General features: G+C 39.3%; 1 protein-coding gene across 15 annotated transcripts in view; it reads right to left on the bottom strand.

Annotated features, from left to right (window-relative positions):
- The window catches only part of dlgap1a (discs, large (Drosophila) homolog-associated protein 1a), an 890,995-nt gene that overhangs the window by 204,947 nt on the left and 664,364 nt on the right, over nt 1-21,684 (bottom strand). For all 15 annotated transcript variants that reach the window (XM_063062219.1, XM_063062200.1, XM_063062175.1 and 12 more), the window contains one exon: nt 5,908-6,122. In XM_063062219.1, coding sequence (XP_062918289.1) covers nt 5,908-6,122 — 215 coding nt within the window. The remainder of the gene's footprint in view (nt 1-5,907; nt 6,123-21,684) is intronic.

The raw sequence follows: 21,684 nt of genomic DNA, 5'->3' as shown, positions 1-21,684 counted from the left end.
GATGAACAATGGGACAAACAATATGTATGAATTATTGAGTTTACATGGTCAAGAAATACAAAGTGGAAAAACAAAGATGGAGAATGATTGAGACAAATTCTTGAGAAAGATTCAATGTATGTTATAGAAAAAGAAATAAAAAGCAGTGAGTAATTGAGTTAGGCAGAGAAAAAAAGAAAAAAATATATAGTCAGTGGCCACTTTAGTAGGTATACCAGTACACCTACATGTTAATGTAAATATCTAACCAACCAATTATGTGACAGCAATTAACTGCATAAAGCATGCAGACATGGTCAGGAGGTTCAGTGTTGTTCAGACCAGATAAAAGAATGAGGAAGAAATGTGGTCTAAGCGACTTTGACCTTGAAATGATTGTTGGTGCTGTACGGTGCAGTGCATGTATCTCAGAAACCGCTGATCTGCGATTTTCATTAACAACAATCTCAGCGAATGGCGCGCAAAACAAAAAATAAATCCAGTGAGTGGTAGTTCTCTGGGTAAAGGTGCCTTGTTAATGAGAGAGATCAGAAGAGAATGGTCAGACTGGTTCAAGCTGACAGGAAGGTAACAATAACTCAAATAACCTTGTGGTACAACAGTGGCATGCAGAAGAGCATCTCTGAAAGCACCACACGTCAAACTGTGAAGTGGATGGGCTACAGCAGCAGAAAACCACAAACATATACACTGCTGTACCTAATAAAGTGGCCAGTGAGTAAACTTAATATGTTTAAAATCGCAAGCAACTAAGTAATAGACTAAGTCTCCCCAATTATGGTTGATTACTTTTTGGGTTAAAAAATATTAGCCTTTATTAAGGCTCTGGAAGGTACTGCCAGTGTTAATTACCATATTCATTAAGTACTAGACGTAACTCTATAGTGAGTTTAATGTAAAACTACTATAAGAATGCAGGAATTTCATGAAAATGTCATGGATGTTAATTATGAAATGTTGTTTTCACAAAGATATTAGCCAGTAATTTGTTACAAATTGTATTTCATAAATGATTTCTTCCTCACAATGTTATTGGTACAATTTGTTCAATAAATATTTGCCTGGATCAAGCTTGACCTGACCACATTTGACAGTAACTACATGACTGCATCTTGCATTTCCATGGCTCCCCAGGGTACTGCCTGCCATGATGACTGCCTCTGTTGATCGGCAAGGTTGAATGAGCCATGATCAGTGATTGAACCACAACCACAGAAAATGAAGAGCTGCCCGCAGGCACAATGAACAAGGACTTTGAAAATAGTTGGACAAAAATTAAATAATGAAAAGCATAGAACAAATAATAATAAATACTGTATATTTATGTAGATAATGTGTGTTCACTGTCAATGATTTGCATTGCTTGGTCAGCAAACACTAGTTCATTATTGCCACATTCTCTGAAAGGACCTACAACTTAACCAACAAACAATGTGCTGGAGTAACTCAGCCTGTCGAGCAGCACCTGCGGGAGGAATGGAATTGTTGGCATTTTTGATCAAAACCCTGCATCAAATCTAACCGTGACATGATCTGCAATGCTGATAATTCTTTTCTTCCTACAGATGCTATATGAGGTCCTTCAGGAGATTACTTGTTGCTCCATATTCCAGTATCTGCTCTCTTGAGTCTCCAACTTCAACTTAATATTACAGCTACAAATTTGGCAGATTTTAAATGTCCTGCTTTAATTTGTTCTTTTCAGTCATCACCAATACCCCCAGTTACTAAGGATTCACTTGTAGAGTACTTGAGTTGGTTTTTAAGTCCCTTATCTCTACATGCTTATCCTTTTTAACTCTTAAATCTATACCATATTCTTCACTCTGACTTTGGATTCCTATTATTCCAGTTGTTTTCAACACAGAAAATCCTCATGGAGGGATCAGAAATGGAGAGAGTGAGCAGTTTCAAGTTCCTGGGTGTCAAGATCTCTGAGGAACTAACCCGGTCCCAACATATTGATGTAGTTACAAAGAAGGCAAGACAGAGGCTATACTCCATTAGGAGTTTGAAGAGATTTGGTATGTCAACAAATACACTCAGAAACTTCGATAGATATACCATGGAGAACATTCTGACAGGCTGCTTCACTGTCTGATATTGGATCTACTGCACAGGACTGAAAAAAGCTGCGGAGGATCGTAAATTTAGTTGGCTCCATCTTGGGTACTAGCCTACAAAGTATCCAGGACATCTTCAAGGAGCGGTGTCTCAGAAAGGCAGCATCCATTATTAAGGACCTCCAGCACCCAGGGCATACCCTCTTCCCACTGTTGCTATTGGGTAGGAGGTACAGAACCCTGAAGGCATACACTCAGTGATTCAGGAACAGCTTCTTCCCCTCTGCCATCCAATTCGTAAATGGACATTGAACCCTTGAACACTACCTCACTTTTTAAATATATAGTATTTCTGTTTTTTGCACAATTTTTAACCTATTTGCTATATGTATATTGTAATTGATTAATTGATCTATTAATATTATTGCTTTTTTTCCTTTTATATTATGTATTGCACTGTACTGCTGCCAAGGTAACAAATTTCACGTCACATTCCAGTGATGATAAACCTGATTCTGATTCAGAAAAACATCTGCTCCATTATGTTTGTAATGACTCTGTGTTTGAAGAGTCTCTGCTTTGGAGAGCATGCTTTATTGGAATAAGTTGAGTGAACAAGGTCTTTTCCCCTTGGAGCGATAGAGGATGGAGAGGTGACATGATAGAGGTGTAGAAGATGATGAGAGACATTGATTGTGTGGATAGCCAGAGGCTTTTTCCCTGGGCTGAGATGGCATAGTTTTAAGGTGCTTGGAAGTAGGTGTAAGGGGAATGTCAGAGGTAAGTTTTTCCCACACAGAGTGGTGGGTGCATGGAATGCTCTGCCAGCATCGATGGTGGATGCGGATACAATAGGGTCTTTTAAGAGACTCTTAGATAGGAGGGCTATGCAGTAGAGTAATTCTAGGCAGTTTCTAGAGTAGGTTAAATGGTCAACACATTAGTGTGGGCGGAAGGGCCTATAATGTGCTGTAGATTTTTATGCTCTATGTTCTATAAAACTAATTTTTCTTCTCAGATTTTTGCTACAGCTAAGTATCTTCTCAAGCTGAAGTATTTATCTGTAATAACTTATGCCTTTATCCAATATAGATTCTGTAATTTGTCTCACCCTGTGGTTGGGCCAAGTTTTAACAATTCCATTTGCAAAGTATCCTTCCAAACCTTTCTCTCATTATTGTGTGAGTTTCAAATTAATTAGCCTCCTCAGGTTTCCTCATTGCTGTGGCTTCCGTGCCTGGTATCACCGGATGAATTTATAACTTAAATGGCTTTGAAGTCTTTTCCAATACGAGGTGCCCAAAATTGCATTCAGTAACTGGAGAATTACATGAGTAACTTTAATGTATTGTAACTATGGACTGGAACTGGTAGTGAAGTTTTATAACTATGGTTACTTTTTTTTAATATATCCTGTAAATCTAAGTCGCAGGCTATGAAGGGACAACTAATGGTGTTTAGCCAAGCCAGTATGTGATTCCTTGCTTCCCTCACCTAGTCCTCGATAAGTCAAAGAGTAGTTCAAATGTAGGGCAGAGAATTCTGAATGAGTAACAAATATGAGAGTTTTAATTTAATTTTTTACTTAGTGACAGTGCATTCTTTCCTTACTGGCTGCTCCTGCATTATGAACTTACTGTGAAACAATCATGCGCCTTAGATACTGGAATGCATAGGTTGTCATGGTAGCACAGTGGTTAGTATGTCACTATTACAGCATGGGGCAATCCGGAGTTTGGAGTTCAGTTCAGACTCTGCCTGTGAGGAGTTTACAAACGCTCGCCTTGACTGTATTGGTTTCCACCAGATGCTCCGGTTTCCTCCCACAATCCAAAGATGAAACGGGCAGTAGGTGAATTGGTCATTGTAAATTGTCCTGTGATAAGGCTAGTATTAAAAATGTGGGTTGCTGTACAGTGTGGCTCATTGGGACGGAAGGGGCTGTTCTGCATTGTATCTCCAAATAATAAAAACATCTTGACCTTAGATTCAATCCCCTGCTCATTATTCCATTTGCTTCCAGGATAACAATAGGACAGCATATTTCTAAATGTTTTTATCTAAATTCAGAATAATTTAAAAAAATTGCTTCATTTACAATAATATTCCTTAAAATATTCCTACTTCTGGGGAGGTTCTTAAGATGATATGCATTTATTCCTAAAGTTTACTTCTCTTTTTAAATCTTTTTATTAATTTTCCAAAATTATAAACAAAATAACAATTCCCAAAGTTTACTTCTCTATGCATGATAATAATATATAATATTTCCACACAGAAGAAAATTAGAGAAAAAACAGTACGTTTCTAAATTTCAAACTAGGTAATGTGGTCAGGAAATTAAGTTCCATAGTACTTGTTCTTTTGGGGAGCTACAGGTGACATTACAATTCCAAATTGGTATCATGCAGAGCAAAGTTTTCATGCTGCCTGGACTGGACATAACTGGAACAATTTAATTATACATTGTGATCCCCATGCTTATTTTGTTTGTCATGCATATTTACTCCATTCAGTTTTTAGAAACTGAAAACTCACTAGCCAGTTACCATGTCATTACCACGTCATATGGCTTATACTTAGTGCCTCTAATCAGGTATGCCACTTAATCGTAGCAAGCCTCTGCAGACCACTGCAGAATACCCACAATTACAGGCAACCCTTGGTATATGGCTGCGTGAATTGCGGGAATTTGCCCTTACAGAATTCACAAATTATTGCCCAAAACTTTTGAGGTTACAAATAGATTTTGAATTTAGGAATTTATTTGAAGAAAATAAATTTTCAAACACAAAATGCAAATATTGTCATGTTTTTACTTTTAGTACTCAGACATATGGTCTGAATACGATGTCACACCATTTCAGTATGAGGACAAGTGAATAGATGCCTCAGAACACAGGGTTGCTATGCTCTTCACCTGTGAGGCATTTGCTCTGATATGCTGCACTGAGGGGAGCAGTCGAAGCCATTTACAACTCCTTAAGATATTCCGACGTCCTTTAGTCTATTTTCACTAAATCATCATGCTTTAATCCACTGAATTCCTTTGATACTACCCTTCTCTCATGAACCACAATCCCAAAGTATCATCCCTTCCAAACTTCCTAAATCCTTTCCTTCTCCCCGGGCTTTGCATTTCAGGGTAATTGCCTCACAGTAGCACTGCATTCTGAGACTTCTGTTCACAGGCCCTCAGACCGGAGATGATGTGGCCAAGGAAGATCTCCCCTATGATTGCCAACCAACATTGTGATGTCATATCCAATCTTACCGGCCCACAGTATTAGGTGACTAAAAATAAAAACTGACTAAATGTGTTGTTTCCTCTGCATGAGCCTTGCCTGTTCCTCAAGTCTAGTGTTGGCCTCAGGTGCTAAGTAAAGGCAGTGGATCACTTTGTCATTATTGATAAACTGGCTTTGTATAAGAGAAAAACGACCAGTAGGAATGTAACCCCAATTACAACATGGGATATGGGATAAAGGGATTCACATTACACAAAGTCATGGGATTCTTTGGGATAAAAGGATTTGCCATATAGAAAATCATGGGATTCAATGGGATAAAGGGATTTGCCATATAGAAAATCATGGGATTCAATGGGATATAGGGGTGTACAATACAGAAAATCATGGGATTCAACAGGATAAAGGGATTTGCCTTACAGAAAATCATGGGATTCAATGGGATAAAGGGGTTCACATTCCAGAAAATCATGAAATAGTTTTCTTAGAATAAGCACTTCAGTAACATAGGGGTTGCCTGTATTCTCTGGGCAAATGGGGATCAGCACTGAGTACTAACCTACTAACTGGTATTTTAACCAAGCACAGTTACTTACTTGAGTGTGCTGAGCTCTGTTAGGGATGGTTGGGTGGCCTTGAGATAGCTCTCTCGTCGTGCAGCAATTTTTGGAGACGGTTTGGGACTGGTGTCTGAGTCCCCACTATCGTCATCCCCCATTGCTTTAATATAACTGCCACTGCGCATCCGCCGACAAGGAATTTCATCTTCCTTGCCTTGTGGTGAAAAGCCACTCCATTCATCTTGAGGAACCTAGTTAAATATCATTCAGAAATTAGACATGTTGCTTCTTGAGGCTGTCAGATAAAGATTCAAAAATATTGAGCAATAAAAACAGTAAGTAATGTTATAAATCATTTTGATCACATGATATTTCATGCAACATACATCAAAGTTGCTGGTGAACGCAGCAGGCCAAGCAGCATCTATAGGAAGAGGCGCAGTCGACGTTTCAGGCCGAGACCCTTCATCAGGACTAACTCTTGATATTTCATGTTTGGTGGAATCAGAGATTCAGGGAAGAACGTACACCTTGACTTACCTGACATTACAATTTAAAACATAAGATTATTTTATATTGGTAATCAGTGTTCAGTATATTGCTGACAAAATTTAATTAAACAATTAACTAAATCTGGCAATAAACACTTGCAGCGTCCAGGATTTAATGACCATGATGCCCCTGGTTTCCAGGTGGGTTTTGACTTTTGTCTCCACCTGGTGTCTGGAGGCAGAGTTTGAAGTTGCTCTGTCTCCGGCACTTACTCAGAGGTACTTGCTGAACATTTGAACCGGGCTGTGAACAGCAAAAGCCCAGCCATTTGAATTAAAAACTGTTGCAACAAAGAAGGGGAAGTATAAAATAACTTAACATGTTTTAAAATTAATACTTCTTTATTTGATTTGAATAATTGAAATATATGCAGCACACACAAAATGCTGGAGGAACTCAGCAGGCCAGGCAGCATCTACGGGGAAAAGTACAGTCGGCAGCTGAAACCCTTTGGCAGGACTGGAGAAAAAAAACTGAGGAGTAGATTTAAAAGTTGGGGGGAGGGGAGAGAGAAACACCAGGTGATGGGTGAAGCTTGGAGGGGAAGGAATGATGTAAAGAGCTGGGAAGTCGATTGGTGGAAGAGCCAAAGCATAAAGCCCTGACTCTTGCCAATCTAGCTCTCCGGGTCACTGAGGCAAGATAGTCTCCAAACCATGACAAGCTGGTGGTCTTCTTGGAGGAGAGTTCCTACAACATATATGTTTTGGTGCCTCCAAGTATTTTAATATTTTAATATTCAAAATGGTGTTTTAAATTATTTTTCAATCATAAGACCGTACAATATAGGAAGAGAATTAGGCCATTCAGCCTATTGAGTCTGCTCCACCTTTCAATCATGGCTGTTATTTTCAACCCTATCTCCTGCTTTTTCTCCATGACTGTTAACCCCCTACCGATCAAGAGGACCACAACCTTGTCATGGTTTGGAGACTTCCTTGACTCAATGAATGGAAAAACTATGTTGGCTGGAGTCAGGGCTTTATACTTTAACTCTTGGTAGGGTCACCCATGCCAAACAGGTCAAAGGGTAGAGGACAGATTAAGAGTGGTCCACCGGCCCTCCACATTTGGGGTTCAATTGAGGGCTAATGACCCTAATTGGTAAAACAAAATTGTTATGGCAACATCAATGAAGAATCCTTCTACATATAAGTGCGATGGTAATTCCTGAGTTTCCACCCAGGACTTGCATGACTGACAGTAGTGAAAACCAAGAGGAAGCTACTGACATGAAGAAGGAAGCCCTGAGCACTGCCAGAGATGGAGGACCGTCATTGCTGCCCTAAATGCCAGTGGTGTAACAGGCAGTAAGTAAGTAGTCAAAAATCTATCAACCTCAGCCTTCAATACACCCAGTGATTTGGCCTCCACAGTCCTCTGTGCCAATGGATTCTATAGATTATTGATCCACAGTTGAAGGATTCTTTTTTCTTATCTCAATTCTAAAGTGACGTTCCTTTATTGTGAGGCCGTGTCCTCAGGTGCTAGGATCCCCTATTAATGGAAACATCCTCTCAGCAACCACTCTATTCAGATCTTTCAGAATTCGGTAAGTTCCTATAAGATCATCTATCCTTCTGAACTCAGGGGAATACAGTCCCAGAGCCATCAAACAGCCCTCAAACAGTCTTTCATTTCCAGGATCATTCTTGTGGACCTTTCCTGGACCTTCTCCGTGGCCAGCACACTCCTCTTTAGAAAATTGCTTTAAAAATTACAAATATAGTCTGACCAATGTCTTAAGAAGACTTAACAATATATTCTTGTCCTTTCAAAATGAATGTCAATATTGCAGTTGCCTTCCTTACTACCAACTTAACCTGCAAGTTAACCTTAAATGTTCCTGAATGTTAGGGATTTTCACAATACCTCACAATCCTTGATAAGTTTGCCAGCTGTCAAAATATTTGGGCCATTTCAAGGATGGGACTTTTTCTGGTTGACCATGGTCACAATGTTGTGGCATAAGGCTTTGCAACAAAGAGCTTATAATGAAGGCAACACTGGGAGATGTGCAGAAGGGTTGTACAAAGATCATTTGCCTCTCAGCACTGTGTGAGGGTGGCTTAAAACTGACAGCAGGTTCCAATTTATTAACACAAGAGATTCTGCAGACACAGGAAATTCAGAGTGACACACTCTAAATGCTAGAGGAACTCAGCAGGTCAGGCAGCATCTGTGGAAATGAATAAACAGTCAATGTTTCGGGCCAAGACACTTCATCGGGACTGGAAAGGAAGGGGGAAGTAGCCAGATGAAGAAGGTAGGGGTAGGGGGATGGACTACAAGCCGGAAGGTGATAGGTGAAGCCAGGTGGGTGGGGAAGAAGGGCGAATTAAGAAGCTGGGAGGTGATACGTGGAAAAGGTAAAGGACTGGATAAGAAGAAATCTGATAGGAGAGGACAGTGGAACATGGGAGAAAGAGAAGGAGGAGGAGTACCGGGGGAGGTGATAGGCAGCCAGTTTCACTGTGTAAAAGTGCTTTCTTTCATGTCACTTTTGGTGCTTTTGCCAATCACCTTAATTCTGTACACCCTGTACGTTAATCCCTCTGGCAATATGAATAACTTTTTACTCTCTCTACTCCATCCTTCATAACCTTAAACATCCTTTTGATTTCCTCACAATCTTTTCCATTCCAAGTGGGTGTGGGATAAACACCTTTCCACTATTTCAAACAAGGCTGGACAAAGGCTTGGAGCTCTGCAGAAAGTAGCATCCAAACTAGACAAAGAGGGCAGAGCCACGGTTTACAAAGCCCAGGTACGAAGTATCATGGAGTATGCCTGCTTATCATGGATGAATGTCTCACAGAGTGTCTTCAGCCAGCTTGATTCCATTCAAAGAAAGGCTCTCAGGATTATAGGTGTAGATGAAGCCACAGCTCGTGAGAAGATAGCCATCAGTAGCTTACACCACAGACGACAGGTTGCTGCAGCTACTGTACACACCAGCCACAGCCCTGCAGACCTTCGCGCCATGCTGCCTTCATCTTATGAGAGACGGCGCACCACACGATCAAGATTATCTATGCCTGATGTGAGAACCTACACACAGGATAGAAGCTTCCTTCACTGTGTGATCAGAATTTGGAACAGCCTTCCAGATGCTGTGGTTGGAAACATCTGCGATGATGGGGTCCAAGCCTTTAAGAGTCGAGTGCACAAACACCTATCATCTCTGGGAGGGAAGTCACATGCTTCTTCATAAGCTATCATGAAGGGGACTAGGATGGCAATGCTTGGTTGTTGGTAGGTAGGGTTAATACCTGACTTTCAAGGGCACTTGTGAGTTATGTTCCTGCTGGACTTAGTCCTTAAACTGCTGGAGAACAGTGCGGAAAGAACAGATGCTGTTTTCTCCCAGTAGGGATTAGTTTTTAGTTCCAAGTGCTCCTACCACGTTTTGTCACCCTGCAATCTCATCCTTCAATCTCTTTGAATTATGGAGGACAGCATGTGTATAAATGTCTCTATCCAGCAGACTTCATCATGATCATCATGACTCCATATTTCTACTATTTTTTAATATTTCTCAATTGTACATATGATTTTTTTTTGTGTTCTATCTGACTGGCCTATCAGAGTTCTCTTTGGGAACTAGTTGACTTGATCAGCATTTCTGATCTGGCTATTGTTCACGATTGCATTTAATAAAAAAAAGGGGGAAAAAAGCATCAGCTTCTTTAGTCTATTTACATAATGAAAATCCTCTTCCTAGCAATCATTCTTTTGCATGCCCTTGATATTTGAACAATGCAACTGGCTTTTCCAAATATCTGCAACCTAATTGGAAATCTGCTCCAATATATTTTCCAGTACTTGGTAGACCCATGGAATAATTATTCTCTGTAGTATAAACCTACCTCTTTGCTTTGTTACTTTTAAACAGATAGAGTCTGTGTTCTTGATATTTTAGGGCCTCTTTCTGCTAAGCTGTAGAATGATCTTCTTTCTCTTCGAAGCACTTTAAATCCAGGAATATTTAGAGCTAATTCCTGTACTTGTTTTCAGCCAGTTCTGTGTTATTGCAAAACATTATATTTGCTAATTGTGACTGCAGTTCACCACCAATTCTTGATTCTTTCTAAACCAATCTGACAGCCTTGTGTACTCTGACTCTGTTCAGTGTGGATTAGTTTCCAAACTTCCCAGATAACTCACTTTTGGGATAACTATTCTGCGATTCCTTCAAAAAACATTGTGCCTAAGCATTATAAAGGTAGATCCATGGACATTTACCAGAGATTCTTGTTCGTCATTGGTTGCAATACTTGCCTGCAGAAAAAAAATCTCAGGGTTGTATGTGGTGACATGCATGTACTCTGGTAATAAATTTGACTTTGAACTTTGAACTTTATTTTACCACATTGACTAAGTTACTCCAGGAGCAGATGGCAGATGGTTCATAATACAAGCAATGGATTGAGGGCAACACCTCCATTTAATACTTTACTAAAGTGGAAATATCTGATGTCACACTGGCAGCTCAAAAGGGTTACAAAGGATTACTGACATTTATTGAACAGAAAGCTGCCAAGATTAACAACATATCTGAATATTGCCTTCCATAAGAGCTTGATAGCTACTGCCTGGTTTTTGAAATGCCCTGTATGACAAAAGTAATGGCAATATCAAAATGGAAAGAATGTACTGAAATAAACACTCAGCGAAGTATCATTTTAGAATTTAGGAAAGAAATAGTAAATAATTTTATCCTTTTGCTCAGTAGTAGTTAGTTGGAATTTTCGGTTCTTTGTTCCTTGTTCCATAATTAGATGCAGGCATCATTGGCTAGACTTGCATTTACAGTATTTCCCAATTTGTACTAGATGCCAGCTCATTTCAGAGGTCAGTTAAGTCAACCACACTGGCAAGTGTGGAGACACATAAGGTCAGATCTTGTCTCTAAGGAACATTAGTGAGAGATTATTTTTAATGGCATTATCATTACTCACCATTATCAATACGAGCTTCCTTTTGCAGATTTATCTAATTAACTGAATTTTAATCCTCCAGCTGCCAAGGTGGGATTGAAATTTATGCCTCAGGAATATTCGTCTAGGTGTTCAGATAAAAGTACAGTAAATTAGCTGCCATATTATTATTTCCCATGTTTGTTAAGAATACTGTGAATAATATTATGGTAGGATCCCTCTCGACTTTTGTAATGGGTGAGTAGTGAGGGCGTGGAAACATCATCAAAAGCAATTCCACCACTTCTCCACAAGCCTTTAAGCTTTCTGTGGTTTGTTGTAAAAAATTACCACAGAAAGTGATTCTGTGGAAATTATTAACATACTTCAGATGGTGGCAGGAACATAAGCAGGATTGGTGGGAATATGGGGATGGCGATGTGATAGAGGACGCCTCACAATTTTACTGTTTCTAGCTTGGCCGTTTAGGGGCTATTGTTTCCCTATGTAGGTTAGTTAAAAATCATGAATAATTTTTATTATTGAGTTTGCAATGCCAACAATACAACTTCTGATTTTTGCATTGTAGAGAAGCTCAAAGCTATCAAAATATTTTATTTTAATTTGAATAGGTTGGCATCAAAGAAGGAATCAGGTGATCACTACGATTAAAAATAAGGATCTTCTTCATTTTTATAACAGGCCAAGATATAAAGCCCTGTATTATTATTTGTATTTTATCTTATGAAACAAATGCAAACATTTGGGAACTCAGGCAATGTTGCTGAGGAGAGAGTTTCAGGATTTACACCAGGTAGTGGTAAAGAAATGGTGGTATACCTCCAAGCCATGATGATGTAGGGTTTGGATGGGAACCTGCAGGTGTTTGTGAGCTATCAGCTGCTCAAAGTTCATGTGCTTCTTTGTGCCAGAGGTAGTAAGTTTAGAAAAGACAGTTGAAATAGCTTTGGAGAGTAACTGCATCTTACCTTCTAACTAGGCACATTACAACTTCCCTGACTCAGAGAAGATTTCAACAGTTTCAGATGATCAGCAGTTCATATCCTGCATTTTGCTGATGATACACAATGTGGACACATTCACAGGTTATGGAGCAGATGAATCTTTAAAGTGCTGGCTGAGGAGCAATCATCTGATGCTGCTTTGTAAGAGATGAAGTCAAGGTTCCTGTGTGCTGTTGGACCAGCACTCAGCATGCAGGCGAGGGTTATTCGATCACTCACCAGACTTGTGGGTGTCAGGAAGTATATCACCTACTGTATGATTTCCAGTCTTATAGTATTTATATGGTTGCTCCAATTGAGATTCTGGATAATAGTGACAACAGGATACAGATAGTGGGGAACTTGATAATAGTAATGCCATTGGATGCCAAGGGTTCTTGATTAGGCTAATACCTTTTGCAGGTGGTCATTGTCTGCCAGTTTTGATATGACATTTCATCCCATTTTATTGCATTCAGTTCTCAGAAAATGCTCCCCTACACTTTTGAGAAAATAAATAGTGATTGGATTGATTATGTTGCAGTACAGTTCCATTCAGTCAACCTGTGACCTTCAGCTTCCAGATGTTTGTCATGTTAATGATCTCACTCATACTCTGACCTCATTGTTCCCACACTTTTCCAATGATATTCAATATACACTCAGGGAACAGCATCTTACCTTCTAACAACTTTCCTGACTCAGAACAGATTTCAACAGTTTCAGATGACCAGCATTTCATACCTTGCATCTTACATCTTTTATCTTCAGGTAATTTCACGTTCTTTTGGCCTCATCCACTTTACATCTCTCCTAGATTCACTTTTGTTATTAACTTCCCTTTACCACCACCTTCCATTGAATCATGATCACTCAAGTCATTTAATGTCTTGTGATCTCCACTCTTTCAGAGGCCTTTAATTTGTTCTCTTTATTCCTACCCCTTCCACTATCTCCCCACTGTCAATTCCTCTGCAACTTAAAACTGCGGCATTTTCAGGTTTTATTTCCAATCCCAGACCATATGGCCAGTTTGACTGGCAGTCTATCCATCACACTAAACATTTCCTTTCTCCTTTTCCTCATTTTGATCACGTTGTGCACCATCTACAAATGCCATTGTAATAACCTGCCAAGTCTTCTTTGATAGTGTCCCCTCAATCTGCAGGCTCCAAGACCAAGAAAGACAAAAAGAACTAGAGCATAGGAATACAAGCACCACCAAGCTTCTCTGCAAGTTACACTGTCTACTGCTTTGGAAAATTATCAGAGTTTTTTTATTTGCTGTCTCTCCTGAAAATATTGACCCAACAACACTGTCGGGTGTCCTGTAGAGATTCAAGAACATCCTGATTGCTGCCTTCTCAGGGTAACAAGGGATAAAAAAGATAACATTATAAGTAGGGAAGTATAAAGTGGTGCATTATGGTAGGAACACTGTGAATAAGTGACATGAACTAAATGGTACTCTTTCAAATTAGGTGCAGCAGCTGACAGTCCTCAGGCATTCTGTCCAGAATTTTTCACGTTGACAGGAACATTAAGAACGTACTGGAATAGCAAATTGACTCTTGGTTTTTGTAATAAGTAAACAGAAGTTAGAGGCAAAGAAGAGATGCAACAACTTTATAAAACATGGGTTAGTCCAGCAAGAATGTTGCTCATTTCTCAGCACCACATTTCAGGAAAGATGTCGACAATTCAGACAGGATGGGGAAGAGATTTAATAGGATGGTAGTTGGAATGAACAACTTCAGTTAAATATTGCGACTGGAGAATCTTGCATTATGCTCTTTAGAGCCGAGAGATTGAGGGTTTAATAAATGTGCTCAAAACATTAGTGGGCGTTGATAGAACTAATTGTTCCCAGTGGCAGAAAAATCAGTAACAAAAGGAATTTTTTTAAGGTGATTGGCAAAAGGACAGTGGCACAAAGAGGAAACATTTTTAACATCAAAGGTGTCCTCCTTCTTCAAAGATTGGTGTTTCCTTTCCTCCACCATTGATGTTGCCTTATCCCACATCTCCATTTCTCAGACATCTATGCTCACCCCATCTTTCTACTGCCCTACCAGGGATTGAGTTCCTCTAGTCTTCACCTACCACCTCATGACCCTCAGCATCCAACACATCATTCTCTGCAACGTCCACCATCTTCAACAGGATCCTACCACCAAACACATCTTTAGCTACCCCGACACTCCCTGCTTCCCACAGGGGTCACTTTCTCTGTGATTCCCTCTCCACTAATCTCCCTCCAGGCACATTTCCCTGCAAGCAGCAGAAATGCTACACCCACCTATTCACCTACTCCCTCACTTCCATCCAGGCTTCCAGGTAAGGCAACACTTTGCCTGCGAATTGGATGGAGTTGTCTATTGTATCCAATGCTCCCGATGCAGCCTCCTCTACATTGGTGAGACTCATAAATTGAGGACCGCTTTGTTGAGCACCTCCACTCCATCTGCCAAAAGCAGAATTTCCCACTGGCCAATCATTTTAATTCCTATCCCCATTCCCATTCCGAGATATCAGTCCATGGCCTCCTCTTTTCCTCAATGAGTTTACTCTCAGGGTGGAGGAGCAAAACTTCATATTCCATCTAGGAAGTCTTCAACCAGATGACACGAACTTCGATTTCTCCTTCCGGTAATTTTTGTTTCCTTCCTCTCCGCTTTCCCTCTTCTTCTATTCCCCACTCTGCCTCTTGCCTCTTCTCCTCACCTACCTATCACCTGCCCTGGAGCCCCTCCTTCTTCCCTTTTTCCCATGGTCCACTCTCTCTCCTATCGGATTCCTTCTTCTCCAGCCCTTTACCTTTCCCACCATCCTGGCTTCACATACCGCCTTCTAGGTTGTCCTCCTTCCCCTCCCCTCCCCTCATCTTTTCCCTTCCTTTCCATTCGTGATCCTTGGCCTGAAATGTCAATGGCTTGTTCATTTCCATAGATGTTGCCTGACCTGCTGAGTTCCTCCAGCATTTTGTGTGTGTTGCTCTGCATTTCCAGCATTTGCAGAATCTCTTGTGTTTAACCCAATGAGTTGCTGTGCTTTGCCTGACAGGTTAGTGAAAGTACATTCAACAGTGATATTTAAAAAATGGATAAATACTGGAAGAGAAATTCTTGAAGACTATTGGGAAGACCAAAGGAATGGAATGGATTGGGTATCTTTACAGAAGTGCCAGCACAGGTGTAATGAATTGAATGACTTCTTTCTCTGCACTTTTCCTTGATTTGATTGACCAAACTCTGGTTGATTTCTATAATCCTGCAGCATTAAATGTAGGGAGAGTGAGAGAAGAGTTTTGTGTAGTTTCTTATTACACGGAACTAGGAATTAATTTGTTTACTTTAGTGCTGCGTGATTCATGCTCAACTGAGGGAGAAGACTAATTTCAATCAGCTCTGAATGAATCTATTTTGCTTTGCTGGTACACCACTTGCTGTTGAATCCAGCACCCAATTGTCCTGAGGTTTTGCTGTCATTATGAGATTCACTCATTATGGGATCACACAGACACAGAAAAGATTATTCAACCCATGGTTTTCTGTAAAGAAACTCTGTCGGTCTTTCTCCTTTACCCTATTTCTGTAGGCACTGGATGTTTATAGCTGTCAAGTTCTACTCATCTTCCGTTTGAAATTACTTCCACCACATTGGTATGAAGTGAGCTTCAGATCATCACTAATCATTGTACAGAAAAGTTGTTCCTACACCCCTAGCTGTTATCCAAAACCTTAAATCTGTGTTGTTGAGTAATTGTATCATTTGCAAATGCAAACAGCTTTTTTCATGCCTACCTATCCTGATGTTGCACACTTCCCTCCACCTATTTTGCTCCAAAGAGAAAACAGAACCTCATCTTCTCCAGCTGCAGACTTCAAAAGTCTCACATTTGGAATTATTTTGGTGAATCTCCTTTCTACCTTCTCAAGGATTTCCACAATGTTCCAAAACTGTGGTGGCATAAACTTGGTGCAACGATCTACTTATGGTCTAATCAAATCTTTATACCGCTTTCTGTTGTTGTATTCAAAGCTTCTAGTTATGATACCCAGGAGTCTATTTGCTTTGCTAACTACTTTCTCTATGTGTCATGTCTTGTCTCTTCAAAAATCTATGCACATGAACCTTACAGGTTTCTCTGTTCCCTCACACATACTGTAATTTGATCTGTACTGCCTCCTCGAATTCTTTCTGTCAGATGCATCACCTTACACTGATCTTCTTAAAAACTATTTGCAACCTATTTCCCCATTCTGCAAGTCTATCTTGAGTTGCTGCAGTCAAAAATAATTGCAGTATAACTGTTGGCCAGAATGCCAAGTATGATATCTTTGCAAATCTTGGATCTTTCCTTTGCATTCCAATACCCAAATCATATATATGTATATATAAAATGCAGTGATCTTAGCAATGACTATGGGGAAAACTACAGTCTTCTAATCCAGATTAAAAAAATACCCTGAGTCACTGTTTCTGTCCTTAGGTTTTTGTTTCTTAATACTTTAATTCCATGACAATTCGCTCAGTTTAGTCAAATACAAACTGCATTTTACAAGTCTGCACAGGTTCTCCTCAATTAACTCAAATCTACCGGTGGTATCTGTTAATTTTTTTTCTCTCATTATTGTTTCTAAAACTTTACCTGCCACCACAGTTAAACTGGTGTCTGTGATCAATTCTCATTTTGAATGGATCTTCACCCAGGACATGCCCTCTTCACATTTATTTATGTAGCCAAAAAGTTCTATTTTAACTTCATCAGTCCACAGGACTTGTTTCCTACATGCATCAGGCTTGTTTAGATGTTCCTTTGAACCTTTTGAATAGAACGTTTTGGCCGCAATCAGCAAAGGTATGTTTGGAGAAAAAAGGGTGCATGATTTCATGAAAAGAACACCTCTCCAACTGTTAAGCACGGGGGTGGATCGATCATGCTTTGGGCTTGTGTTGCAGCCAGTGGCACGGAGAACATTTACTGGTAGAGGGAAGAATGAGTTCATTTAAATACTAGCAAATTCTGGAAGCAAACATCACATCGTCTGTAAAAAAGCCGAAGATGAAAAAGGATGGCTTCTACAATAGGATAATGAACCTAAACACACCTCAAAATCCACAATGAACTATCTTAAGAGGCGCAAGCTGAAGGTTTTGCCATGGCCCTCACAGTCCCCCGACCTAAGCATCATCGAGAATCTGTGGATAGACCTCAAAAGAGCAGTGCATGCAAGACGGCCCAAGAATCTCACAGAACTAGAAGCCTTTTGCAAGGGAGAATGGGTGAAAATCCCCCAAACAAGAATTGAAAGACTCTTAGCTGGCTAGAGAAAGTGTTTACAAGCTGTGATACTTGCCAAAGGAGGTGTTACTAAGTACTGACCATGCAGGGTGCCCAAACTTTTGCTTTGGGCCCTTTTCCTTTTTTGTTATTTTGAAACTGTAAAAGATGGAAATAAAAAAGTTTTCTTGCTTAAAATATTAAAGAAATGTGTCATCTTTAACCTTATGCCTCTTGGAAATCAGGTCATCTTTTACTCACTTAGCCCTTCACAGTAACAGAAATTTTGACCGGGGTGCCCAAACTTTTGCATGCCACTGTGTATGTATGTATATATTTCTAATTGTAATTTATAGCTTTTTATTGTTATGAATTGCACTGTACTGCTGAAACAAAAGAACAAATTTCACAACATTTGCCAGTGACATTAAACCTGATTCTGATTAGTCTGATGGTAACACTTGTTGCATTTCAGAGATACCTGTTAGCAATGCCAGAATGAAATTTACCAGAATAAGAAGAAAACTCACACCATGAAGGTCAGTAGGTCTATTAAGTGCGTCTCATTCTACAGATAAGGTCATATTTTTTAATGAGATAGGTAAACAAAGCTTTGGTTAACGAAGTAGGTTTTAAAGAAGAGGCTGGTTTAGAAAGGCACAGAATATTAGGTCTCAGGCATGAGCATTAGAGTAGGGTTTTGACAGATAAAGACATAGTGGTTGCTGATGGAGTCTTTGAAGTTACGGTGATATGAAAGGTGCTGAAATTTGGCAGAGCATAGAGTTCTAAGGTAACAGCATTTCCACTCACTTTGAGGATGAAGTTAGTGATATAACCGTGTGGAAGACAAATCACAAAAGGTAGAGCCATTTTTACACCTTTACATTTTCAGATGTAAAATACGAAAAATGTTTAAGGTGACAATGCACAGGAACTGTTGACAAAATGGAATTATAATAGATGCAGGAACATGAACCACATACATTATTGTTCTTTTTTGTTGAAGAGGTAAATGATAGCAAGAGGCTAATTATACATCATCCACCATATCCCTGGCTATTTAACTTTCCATTTATCACAAGCAGGGAAACAGTATTCTGCTAATGTATTTTCAAACTTGATCTCGCATCCTGCGGAATTTTGGGCAGTGACCCCAGGATATAGGTGGTGGGGGTTTGGAATAGTGTGGTGCACAGGAGATGAGGGGAGTGGAGCACTAAAGCAGAAAATCTAATTTTCAAGGCTGGAGTGAGGCAGTTATTTGTCAATGATTAAATGCAAGTGTTGCTGTATAGTATCATTCTGTCAGCAGAATAATTCTGCTTGGCAAATGTATTCCCATGTAACAGATGTAATTGATGTCAATGTAGAGCAGGATTCTAAATTGTCAACCTTTCTAAAACATTCCCATGTTGACCTTTCCATTTCCGCTGAATATGACAATCCCATTATCAGTTACTAAAATTACGCCTGCAGTTAGGCACCACAGAAATTGTTTATGTTTCTTTATGTATGCACATACCATTTTTCCATTAGTGTTGGTCTGAATCCATAAAGTAATCATAATTCTTTGCTTCTGTTTGTCAGGTTAATGTAAATTGGTGCCACAAGGAGCAGTAAGAAGAAAAAGATAATAAAATAAAGCAAGCAAATCTAAGCCTCACCTCCTAATTCCAGAACTGATTATAGGGATCAGCTGATGTTTCCAGGTGAATAACTCCTAACTCATTTATCACAGCTGGTAAATTTCACACACAAGCTTCCTAATTGCTTTTTTCCCCAACATGTAAGAATTTTATGGTATTTCAGTTTACTTTCGGTCTGTTGACCATGAAAGGGATCTGCAGCTGTAGGTAACAATAAACTTGTGTTTGGATTGATGGCCTTTGATATATTACTGCTAAGAATTCTACTTGACATTGGGGTGTCAAATAAATATACCGGCTATGAGGAATAACCTTATTTCGTAAAATAAATGTGCAATTTACATTCTTAGGTTGATCAGAACTAGAGTGCAAAATTCAAAGCAGCATTTTAGGTATGCAAGGATGAACTTCACAGCATTTTAACACTTCTACTCTTGTCCTTCACAACTGGGTCAATAACAACATGCAGATGAAATTTATTTATAAGAAAACATTCACTTTTGTCTTCAATTTAGTTTTTTTTTGGATGAACCTATTGCCAAACAATCTAAAAGAGAAAATTCAATAGTTCAGTTTATTGATCATTTTGAAATCATTGTGCTGGAATCATCAGTGTACATATAAATGCATGCAAAGGTAAGTCAAGGGAAGGTTTTCTTTATTTTCTGGCACCAATACATTAGTTTTATATACATACGGTTATTTTAAGATGAAGTGCACACTATTGGTGGAATATAAATTGTGTTACAGGCATACTTTAAAGATGTGATTGTGTGGGATGCAATTAATGCATTCACTGCCACTCAAGCAAAACTGTTATGCAAACTATGTGGAAATGAGTCTGAAACTCAAGTATGCAGTCAGTGGCGAAATTTAGAAATGGATTAACTGGAGGATTCAGAGTGGGTTTTGAGAAATCACAATAGAAATCTGCATTGAAGAGACATTTGAAGTACAATAATCTTTTTAAAGAATACTGCGCCTCCATTAAAACCACAAAGACTGTTTATTGCTTCCTGTGATACTGCTTGCATTTATACTTTCCTCAGTACGTAAGCAAATTGAATTATGAAATTTGATTTACAAGGTCAAACTACTGTTGGGTTTCAGCACCAATTTGATTTGAGACCAAGCAGCAATCAATCACAATGGTTGCTAATTCTTTGTTGGCTTCTTTCATGGAAGTCCAAAACACCTTCTCACTGATTGCAAAATCCATACCAATATGAATGGGTCGTGACTTTTTGCAGGATGATAAAAGTAATGTACAATTTGACTTGTGAGGGTTATTGTTACATAGAGGTGATATGTCACCTACTGAGATCATTAACAGTAAACCATGGGATATAATATATTTCTTCATTGACAATGAAGCAAATCCAGTCACAGACACAAGAGATTCTACAAATGCTGAAAATCTAGAGCAACACACACAAAATGCTGGAGGATCTCAGCAGGTCAGGCAGCGTCTATAGAAATTAATAAACAGTTGAACTTCTCGGTAGAGGCTCTTCATCAGGACTGGAATGGAAAGGAGAAGAAGCCAAACTAAGAATGTGGGAGAAGGGGGAGCAAATCCAGTCAATTCAACTCCTTTGAAATTTCGGGGGTTACTTAATTTTTTTTGCTGATGAGGACAAATGACAAGAAAATATTTTCTAGAGCCAGTGAGTAGTAAAGTGCTGTAGAACAGAGCTGTAAACACTTTGTTGTACATTTCCTGCTGTTCCTACCATTCAAACCTTTGTAACACTGCAAATTTTTTTGAAAAGGTACTAGTAAGTCATAAATAGTGAACAGATTAAATCAGAGTTATTTAAACAAAATAAGCAGATGGGCTCAGGAAAAGCAGGTTTCAAGCAATTGGGTTAAATCCAGCTCCATAAGGATATGACGAGCACTGCAATGGAGCGTAATTATTATTGTTCATTTACCTACCCTCCCCACCACTGAGGACACTTGCAAGAGGTGGTGCTTCAATAAGGTGGCATCCATCATTAAGGACACTTCTCATCTTGGACATAGGATAAATCCTGGCATGTTATCCACCTTTAAGCCAGGTAAGGGTTTGAGCATTCTGCTTTACTTATGGAGGGCTTTCACCTACCTCTTCACTGAATTCTCCACTATTCAGTTATTGTGAGCAACTTCAAAGAGACTATTTCATTTGTTATGTTATCACCCATCCACTTAGAACCTGAAGACTCTTTGTATCTTCTTCACAATCTGCACTGACATTTAGCTCATCTATTATCAACAAAATTGGATATCATACGCTTCATCCCTTAATTACAGGAAATGATTGTGAACAGCTGTGACTCAACACCAGTCCCCATGGCATCCTACAGATTACAACCTCCTTGAAGTTTATTTCTTCTTTATTCTCCATCCATTACCAAATTCTT

The sequence above is a fragment of the Mobula hypostoma genome, chromosome 1 (assembly GCF_963921235.1).
Source record: "Mobula hypostoma chromosome 1, sMobHyp1.1, whole genome shotgun sequence".
In the NCBI taxonomy this organism is placed as follows: Eukaryota; Metazoa; Chordata; class Chondrichthyes; order Myliobatiformes; family Myliobatidae; genus Mobula; species Mobula hypostoma.
Note: the sequence above shows the minus strand (reverse complement) of the source record. Positions and strands in the feature narration are given on the sequence as shown.